The sequence below is a fragment of the Poecilia latipinna genome, unplaced genomic scaffold (assembly GCF_001443285.1).
Source record: "Poecilia latipinna isolate Pla-1442-1.1 unplaced genomic scaffold, P_latipinna-1.0 Scaffold2485, whole genome shotgun sequence".
Lineage (NCBI taxonomy): Eukaryota > Metazoa > Chordata > Actinopteri > Cyprinodontiformes > Poeciliidae > Poecilia > Poecilia latipinna.
Window position 1 is genome coordinate 31,983 of NW_015115101.1, and position 10,095 is coordinate 42,077.

A 10,095-nucleotide genomic window follows, 5' to 3' on the forward strand; every position below is an offset into this window, starting at 1 on the left:
GAGATTAGAAGTAGACCACAACGTTCTGATGAGTGGAGTGTGTGTCTTCACTTCGTTTCCCGGGTTGCTGACCTGGCTGTGGCAGTGTGTGAAGGGTTTTTCCAGCAGCTGACGACACACTGATTCTGCCCGCCGGCGTAGAGCGGGATCTCCTGTGACATCACAGCTGTGGCCAAGCTCAGCTGCATCACTGCAGTCCTGATGGACCAATAACCAGCCTCAGTCAGTAAGGCCCCTCAATGAAGGACATTTAGGCAACTACAGCTGTATTTGTACGACTTTCGATGTTAACAAAGCATCGTAATTTATTAGAAAGAGCCAAACACTAAACTGATCAATGAAAGAGGTGAAGACTCTCTAAAGGAATGTTTGAATAGCAGAACCTCGTTGTGCTGGTCCGGAATTTTCCATGAGTTTCCAAAACTGGCAGCGTATGAAGAAACGTCTCCAGCCATCGTGGTGAAATCATCTGTGATCGTTCACACAGACAGCAATTCAAATGCAGCTTAGAGAAACCAAACGAAGTGGGAAACTGCAGCACACCGTAGTGAACATGCATGTGGGAACTCTTACCATCAGCGTTGTTGTTAAAGACTCCACAGAGTCCCCTGGTGGTTCCCAGCTGCTCAGAGGTCACCGTCACATACACCGTGTTGACCATGTCGAACTTCACCCTGACCCCCACCCCGCTCTCCACAAACACATAGTCTCCAAGCCAGTAGACGCTCACTCCTAAAGGCAAAGAGAAAAACTCTTCATGTAAGCAAAATGCATGACTTTTGATTAACAATAAAAATCATTTTAAAAAAGCATTTTCACAAATTTCAATATTCAGGGTTGAATGGTGGGAAACCAGGCCAAGGGAAAGACTGATCACAAGCTACAACTTAGGGGGGGTTAAAATATATATCTTTTAATGCAGATCAGGGTAAACTTTAGATTTTATAAAGCTTGTTTTGGACATGAAGCTGCACTAAAGGAAGCAGCTAATGGTCAAACTGACCAAGTGAGGACGTAAGGAAAGAATAGAAATCAGTTATCCTGACATGACTTCCAGCTGACCTGCATGAAGCAGGAGTAACAGGATGGAGTATTTAGAGATAAATGTATAAGCACTTGTAGTCTATTACCTACAAATAATAGACTGCTATTTTTTGTTTTGACTGACTCTGAATCTGCAGGTCTTGTGATTGCACGTCCATATCAATCAATGTTTGAATAGAGGTTAAAGGTTGAGAGGTCAGCTTCCATCTTCAGCATTGACATACATGGCCGACGTTCCACCTCTCTCAACTTTTGTGTGAATCCAAAAGCTTTAGCATCACTTCATCAAAATGTTCTGGATGAGAGGGAAAACTAAATGACTTATTTATTTTGGGAAGAGATGTTACAATGGTTTTAAATATATCATTACTTACTTTTTTTTATTTGCTATTTTGTCATGTTTCAAATTACCAAAAAAATAAATTGTAGGTAAAATAAGAATAAATGATAAAAACAGCTTTCAAATGAAGAATTCACTTATTAAGAAGAAAGAGTTGTATAAACTTGTTTGATAAAGTAACTTCCCCTTGTGATTAACCACAAAAAGTACTATCAGTTTTATTAGCCGCACTCCGGCCTCACTACGTCCAGACCTCAAGAATAAAATATTCATAGGTTGCCTGACAACCTAAAGTAGGCTAATCTTGAAAAGCAACACATCATAACATGACCTAAATAAATTTATGACTTGATGAGACACGATGTCATTGATATATACCATTGTGGAAAAGGTTTTGAAACTATTTTTAAGGCTCTGGGACTCCAGTGAACCAATGAGTGCTGCAGTCCAGAAATGAAAACTGGTTTTTTTTTGTTTGTACCAAGACAAAAGTGGAGCGTTATTAGAGTTGCCTCCCAGTACATCTTATGTAAAACCTGGGCAGCATTTCAGAAACGGAACCAAAACCTAAAATCAAACATGGTGGACGTAGTGTGAAGGTTTTGATCTGCATTGCTGCATGAGACACTGGATGATTTATTGTGATCAATGGAACCAGAAATTCTATTCTCTTGTAGGGAATCCAGAAGCAGAAAGTCCAGAAAAAAAAAAAAAAAAAAAACTTTGCAAATACTGAGGTAGTTCCGTCACTCCGGTGGGGCTGAATTCTATCTCAAAGAGTGAACCAGAATTCTTCCACAGTGGTTTAAAAGTCTTCTAGTCTTTTTACTGCAAATGGCAGCTCAACCAGTTCTGAGGTTCAGGATGTTAGATTTTTCACATAGAGCCAGAAAATGATTGATTTTCTACTAACTGTCTTACCATTTTGAAATAGTGGCTCCCCATTTGGAACAGGCAGACTGTTCAGTGTTACATTTTTATGATGAATAGAAACCAAATCCAGACCCAGCATCATCCTCAGCGCCTGAAATGATATTTGCACAGATATTTGATTATTATTCACAGATGTGGTCCAAAGATGTGCTTTGTGCCAACAGACACTACATCCTCTACCACAGAATGGGCTTGATTGGGAATGGTCACCTTGTTACAGTCTCCCCTCTGGTCACAGATTGTACTGATGTAGACTGCCCAGGTGCCATCGGTAGATGAGGCCAGCAGGTACGTACAGCTTCCCTGAAAGTGGAAGTGCTTCTTGTCAAAAGTGCGATAGTGGGCTCCTCCCCAGGACACGCATGTGGCCGAGCCCAGAGGAACCCTGGCAGTACCCAGCAGTCCGCTCCGCACCAGTGGAGAGGACTGGGAGTCTAGAAGTGAGGTAGAGAGGCGGTGAATGTCAGATATCTTTCACAAGGCTTGGTGTCATTCCATTCCTGTGTAGCTGCTTCAGACCTGGCAGCAGAGTGTAGGTGCAAGTCAAACAGATTTGGTCCGAGGCGTTCTTCCAGCTCAGTCCCCACAGGCTGCTGCAGCATTGCTCCATCGGCATAAGCGAGGAGTTATGAACTCCTGGGAATTTCTCACAGTTCCATGTGGAATAGCACTGACCACGGACCCCAACACCTGAGAGACAAAGGAAACGAAAGATGAACATGTAGCCCTTGTGGTAATTTTGACAGCAGGTTTTACGCAACTTTTAGCAGTTTTTTTGTTTTGTTTTGTCTTGCTTATTTGTTTAAATCTTAACACATTTTTATTGACTTCATTTACTGCCATCATGTAGGAGCAGACCAGTGGTTTCTTCTCTTAGGGTGCGTTCACACTGCAGCCTGAAGTGACTCAATTCCGTTTTTTTTTTTTTTTTTTAACGTAATGCGACCTGTATCCGATCTTTTCATGACACAGGTCGGATTCCTTTTCGAATGCTACCCATATCCGATACGTATCTGATTCAAATGCGACCTAACGTCCAGGTTGCATTCCTCCGAACTGACCGTCACTGATTCTCAACAAATCTCACTATTCTGCATCCTGATACGTGCACAAGCGGGACGAAAAACAACAACTATGACGGACTATAATGAAGATTAAGTTGTTAATATGCTGCTCTTATCGGACAACAACTTCAAATATATAAGCTAAGCTCCACCGTTAGCCTCCATGTTTACTTCCGCAAACAATGAGTACTTCTTTTTGTGGCAGTTATCAGAACACTGAGAACGCTGACGCTATGGCGCCCTCTACTGCGCATGCGGTACACTTTCAAGAAGTTTGCCCGTTCAGACTGCAGAACGCATACAGGAGCATTCTTGGCAGTGTGAACGGCCCCGGTAAAAAAAATCGGAATTGACAAAAAATCGGAATTGGGTCACTTCAGGCTGCAGTGTGAACGCACCCTTACCCTGAGAGCAGTGAGGTCCTCCCCAGCCCTCACAGCAGGTCCTCACTGTCTTATTCACGGCTTGACTCTCCATCTCCGGCGGTCTGAGGACAGAAACGTGCAAACTAAACCATAAACCATAACATACACAGGTTGTCTTAAGGTTTATATCTACAAGGAAGAATTTCTTTCTACTCACACTATTTGTTTATTAACTAACACAGAAACAATTAGTGTTTAAATGTTATTGTCATTTTTTATTATTATTATTATTTGAGAGAGAATTTCAAACAAAATTCAGAACAAATGAACAGCCTCACTCAAAAAGAAATCATGATTTTTCTGACTTTAAATTTGTGTCACAAATAAATAATTTAGATCATCAAACTAATTTTATATCAAAGATAAGCTATGTGAATAAAAAAATAGTTTTCCCAGTGATGATATGTGGTTGTGTCACCCTGGTTAACAGCTAAACGTGTGTCATGCAGCATGACTCATGCTGCATATTATGAAATCAACCTGAGACCAGGTAAATACAGGGTCAGTATGGCCAATAAAGAGACTGATACTGATACTGATATCAGTACCGATATTGATACTGATGCCAATAACTTCTGGCATGTGGTATTTTTCATTTTGTATTTTATTTAATGCTACATTTTCGCAAAACCTTATAAAAACAAACAAAAGAAATCTGAAAACATATTTGCTGAACAAAATGATGTATTTGTAACAGAAACATTCTGTTTAAAAGAAAAACATGCAGTGCCAATCCAAAAAAGTGGATTTGCCCTTCAATGGTCAGTAAAAATCATTCTATGATATATTGACACATACAAAGACTTTTGTATATTTTGTTTGTGCCTGACTCAAATTTAATCATCAGAGTCTGATTACCAAGTTCTTGCCTTATAAAGGAAACATGTCTAGCAACTTAAACATTATATTTTCACATGAGATGACGTTTTACAGAACCTTCTCCTCAGCTTACTTGTACAAGAAGCAGGACGCCCTCTGTCCCTGCTGTTTGTAATATCGAGCGATTCCGTCGTCCCCTCCATGCACGGTGCGCATCCTGTCCACATCCAGCCTCCATCCCTGGGTGTTGTACTGGTACACTTCAGAGCAGCTCACTTCCAGCTGCAGTCGTGGGGACAGAACCGACTCCACTCTGTCTTCCACCACACGTTCACACCAGTGTCTGCAATGGGAGATAAACGGTTAGAGACAGGATTTCCAGACCCACGGCAGATTTTTTATTTTTATTAACGTATTTTATGATTGGAATTGACAGAGGCATCTTGGATGTTAAAGAACAACTACTTATAGGGAGTACCCTACTTATAAGATATTTATTTATTATTAAAGTTTTTTTTATAAATTTGATTTTGGAATTATTCTCAATAATCAGTAGAAAAGTCTTTTTAGACACCAAAGACATTATCAGACTGTAGGAATGACCAACTGGGCAACTGCAAGAGTCAATGTCTCTTCCAGCCAGAGGAAATATTTCTTTAACAAACATTTTTAAGCCTAAATATTAAAGACATGTGAACAATTTGTAGCTCAACCATATCTTTAATAAAATCTGTCCATTTTTAGCCATAAAAATCAAAACAAAAGGTTTCAGTCAGGAGATCTGCCAGTTCAAAAATCTGAAAAAAGTAAGAATTTTTATTATCTGTGTTGTATTTTATTGGTTCATTATTTGTATGTATAACTATTTTAAAGTGTTGCAAAAGAAAAAACAAAAGCTGTATAGTTTAATGACAATTAGCTGCTTTTCAGCTAAAGATTTGGAACTCATGTTGCTAAAATAGTGGGACAGTATTACGCTACTAATTTGTTTCTGTAAAATAACGTAACCTTTCGTTCAGGAAGCAGGAGCTCTACTGGAACTCACCCGGCTCCCACCACCAGCTGCAGACCCAGCAGAACCACAAGACCTGGTTCCAAGTTCATCTTCGTAATGTTTGACTTTACAGCTCCTATGGAAAGTTGACAAATTTTATGTTCCATTGTTGCATTCTTAAATTGAAATCTTATTATAAACTTCACATCATTGATCGTCTCCCCGAGATAAAAGACAAAAACAAATTCACAGGCAGTTCAAGACATAAAACCATAAAATTCAAAAAGGTTTACAGCCTCGTGAAGATTTGTTGGCAGGTCATTTCATTTTATACAGAGACAATACATAACACCAACTAAGACGATAAAATAGTTCATGTCTTCATACACTGATAAAAAGGAACACTCACCTTAAAAAGCAAGTGTGGGATAATATTTAAAAGTCCATCCCTCCCAAAAAAGCTGTCAATGTGTTTGTTGTTTTTCTTTTCATTATTCTTCCTGGTTTGAGAGTAATAAAAACTTTGAGAAGTGAGATGTGGCCGAGCTGAACTCGTGGGGGTTTTGAGTGTGGGGGACGTACAGTGTAATTTCAGCCAGCTGCCATTGGACACGAGGGTCAGGGTAACAGCTGGGAACACAGGTATTGGACACGGAACCTGTGACCTAAGCGCCTCTGATTTAACACCAACCAGCACTACGGGGGCACCGGCGGTAGTGTGGTGGCAGAGCCTTGGCTGCAGAACAAAGAGATGTTTGTCTGAGCTTAATCACGTAAAGAAAGGTGTTTCAGGAAAGATGATGAGGACATTTATTCAGCTAACCGTGGCGGCAGACATGAGGGTGCAGAGCTTTCAGAATCAGCAGTATCCTAAGTATGACCTCCTGATGGGAGTGAAAGGAGACTCAAACACAGCTGTGACCAGAGTAACGAAAGAAAAGAGAAGCTGCGGTAGTGATGTTACTTTGAGGTTCTGTCAAGGAGCTGGCAGAGCGCGGTGTGCAGATTGTGTACATGCACGCTAATCTCACTGGTATACAGCAGCAGTCAGTATATAGATAAAGATAATGAGCTGAGTCAGTGTGTGCTCTTCAACATTGTTTCTGATGAGACGCTGAGAGGACAAACCAGACGTACATACTCAGCTCCGGCCCTCAGGGACCCCTGCCCTGAGAGTTTTAGGTGTTTCCCTCCTGCCACACACCTGGCTGGAATAAGTGTGTGATTAACAGGCTTCTATTAACAGTTAATGGCTTACAGAGGAAGTCATGCAATCATATGAATGAGGTGTTCTGTAACAGAGAGACACATAGAACATGAATTCAACTACGATGGCCAACATGGTTATGATATTTGCTAAGTTAATCATTAGCATATTTTCATTTGGCCTTAAAAGACATATTTGTACATCTTGAACTTTTTCAGAGTACTGCAACACACCTCGATTTATTTCATTGGGATTTTATCTAACAGGGTACCAAGCATTTCTGTTCTCAGGCCCCAGCTCATCGTGAAAACCAAAGACATCCCCAGCAGGGTTTGGTTATGAAACAGCATCAGAAGCTCCTTAGCACTGTTCAGTTACAACAAGCCCATACGCTGGCAGTCCTGTCCTGTACTGAAAGCTTTCTTTGCGGAAGCAAAATCTCTCTGTTTGAAATTCTTAATAATTTGATATGTGGTTTATTTGGGTGCAGTTTAATCTTTTCATTGAAAGTGATGAGAATGATTTAAATAGTAAATGCTCTGCACTTGTAGAGCACTTTATCAAGTCCAGAAGACCTCAAGGCACTTCACACTACTTTCAGTCATTCATGCATTCACTGGTCATGGTGAGCTACTACATTGTAGCCATAGCTGCCCTGGAGCAGACTGACAGAAGCTAGGCACCGGAACAACGGGCCCTCTGACCACTAAGACAGACTGAGTGGAAGTTTGAACCAGCAACCAACTGCAATCTCCTTTATTCATCATTTTAGTGCTCCATTTCAATTTCAAAAGACATTTTTAGATGTCTAAAAGCTTTCAGATGCCTCCATGTGATTGGCTTAGTAACTTTTTTAAGAAGCCGTTGAGCCAGCGTATCTGATGAATCGGTTGTTTCATGCATCATGGAATGACAAACGGAAATGTTGGAGGTCTCAGTTATGAGGGAAAAAATACAAACAGCTAGAGACAAAGTACAGTATATCTGCTTGTGTTCACTTGTTCTGAACAATTCCTTTATCATATCTGCAGATAAAAATCTTTAATGGTTAACTTAAATTTGCTCTTTTTTTTTTTACTGGAGGCTCATAAAAAGGAAGTATAGTGGGCCAAGGTTCAGTCACTGCGGTTTGCCCCTGGGCCAGGCAGACCATCCATGATACAACAACATTTTTAAAATTGCAGGAGAATTACGATCACGTCTTATTGGAAAGCTTCATGAAGCATACATTAAAGGAAAATAAACCCCATCGTTAAGAACCTCAGTAATCACATCTATTAAAACCAGGCAAATTTCAATCTCAAAGAGCATTATACCACCTCAAATCTTTAATAATATGTGACACCAAAATCCTGTCTAAAGCCATGACCAGATGAATAGAAATAAAATGTTCACACATTCAATACTCAGAAATCAAAATGTCTTTGTACAGGTTGAGAAGTTTGACTAGTTTTATGTATTCATGGAATCTCTAAATGAGCTCTCTTTAGAAATCAATGAACAAGTTTTAATGGATACCTCTACAGCCACGTCACAAAGTGTAGGCATGGGTTAAGCATAATTTGGAAAGGGATATGAGAATATATAATAGATTATATATCCAAATACTCTTAACTTTTTTACTTACGTGTTTATCTAACTTACTCGCTCAATTTGTAAATCTTACATTATTTTCACACTTACTTTCTGGTAAATTCTAGCCTGAGAACCTGGATGCACACACAATGGATCATGGACAATTGCTTATTTGTCTATGAAGATGCAAACATAATTTGACTTTCTTAAACTTGTAACCTGTTGTTTGTTTGTTGAATCTGGTTTTTGGGTCTGCTGAGAGTTGTGATGTGTCAGCATGATGCTGTATGCTCAGTGTTGTTTTTGTACTGGTTATTGTTTATCATAAATGATCAAAATAAAAAAAGAGTGTAAAAGATTGCTCTCATTAAAAATCTGTTATTTAGTTCTATATAGAACTGCACAAAGCACATATCTTTTTTGAAGATCCAACACTGCATAAAACATGCATGGTCTGAGAAACTCAAGGTGTTACTGTTGCTGCAGCTGTCTTATCTTATGATTCGATTTTATTGGAAGCCATTTCCATAAAATATTACTGATCTGCTTAGGGACACACGTTTCCCCAAGCAGAACAACAATTAATTTCCGTTTGGGATGAAAAAAGTATTTTTGAACTGATTTATAATTCAGTTGTGTTGCTTTTTTTTCTTCCATCCATCTTTCAAATATTCTTTTGTGTTCCTGTTCCGCCCCCCCCCCCTTGTGAGGAGGGGAGTAACACGACAGCCACAAAAATTTGACAGAGTCCAGGTGAATGTTGTAAAAAGAAGGGATTTATTGATAACAAAAATCCCAGAAGGCTCACACAAACTGTGGGGGAGAAAAGGGCGGTTAGGTGGTGCCAAATCAAAGAAAATAATAAAACAAAACAGGGCCTAACTACTGTCTGTGCTAAAGAAACAAAAGAAAACAAAAACCCTGCCCATCTAATCTAACAAAAGTTTCCACCAAAACTTTACATGGGTGGCACCCACCTACTTACCTAGTGTATCTAACAGAAAAAACACCTACGTGATGAAATGTACAGGGTACCCCAAACTTACTTCACCCTCTAACTCCCACCACAAACCTTCACACAAAGAGCAACAAGACATGTATCAGGTAACAAAGCCAGTTGAACCCCAGCTCTCCCCAGCTGGGCTGCTTAAATAAGGCCTCCCTGGATGCTGATTGGCCCATGGTTGATGAGGATCAATCAGGGGAGATTGACATCAGCTTTCCCTAGTACCTGTGAAGAGACAAAGGGGGAGGGGAAAGAGAAACAAACAGCCTGGCAGGCATGTAACAGTTCCTGAAAGAAGATCGTTTCATGCTTATGGTGCCTTTTGGACCCTTGCTTAGTATTTCGTCATATTTTACAACCATCTGCAAACCAATCACTCAAAGTCTGGGCCAAGTAGGGCTGTAGACAGACAATCAGCAGCAGCTTCGCTTCTCAACTGTACCACAGACTTCCAAACAGCTGCTGAACCTGGACGACTGGACGAACCTGTCCTAAAGCATTTGAGGGACAACTGCAGGTAATATATTTTTTTTAACAATGCATGGATCATATTTCTACATCTGCATGTCAAAGGTACATGAAGGCTAATGTATGAGCACATCCTGAGACCAAAGCTGCAAAGAACAGGGTTTTGCACTTTGAAAACTGAGAAAAAACATATAGACTTAATAGTAGAGTGCAGTAAGTA

General features: G+C 40.0%; 2 protein-coding genes across 2 annotated transcripts in view; one reads left to right on the forward strand and one right to left on the reverse strand.

The window, feature by feature from the left end:
* The window catches only part of sspo (SCO-spondin), a 35,498-nt gene extending 29,363 nt beyond the window's left edge, over positions 1–6,135 (reverse strand). Inside the window, exons 1-10 of the mRNA XM_015019820.1 lie at positions 6,029–6,135; positions 5,671–5,755; positions 4,759–4,968; positions 3,786–3,868; positions 2,837–3,007; positions 2,528–2,751; positions 2,306–2,408; positions 574–732; positions 384–469; positions 73–198 (exon numbers count right to left, since the gene is read on the reverse strand). Coding sequence (XP_014875306.1) covers positions 73–198; positions 384–469; positions 574–732; positions 2,306–2,408; positions 2,528–2,751; positions 2,837–3,007; positions 3,786–3,868; positions 4,759–4,968; positions 5,671–5,729 — 1,221 coding nt within the window. The 5' untranslated portion in view covers positions 5,730–5,755; positions 6,029–6,135. The remainder of the gene's footprint in view (positions 1–72; positions 199–383; positions 470–573; positions 733–2,305; positions 2,409–2,527; positions 2,752–2,836; positions 3,008–3,785; positions 3,869–4,758; positions 4,969–5,670; positions 5,756–6,028) is intronic.
* Positions 6,136–9,190: 3,055 nt separating this feature from the next.
* aoc1 (amine oxidase copper containing 1) overlaps positions 9,191–10,095 on the forward strand; it is a 9,014-nt gene continuing 8,109 nt past the window's right edge. Inside the window, exon 1 of the mRNA XM_015019810.1 lies at positions 9,191–9,924. The gene's annotated coding sequence lies outside the window, so the exon portion shown is untranslated. The remainder of the gene's footprint in view (positions 9,925–10,095) is intronic.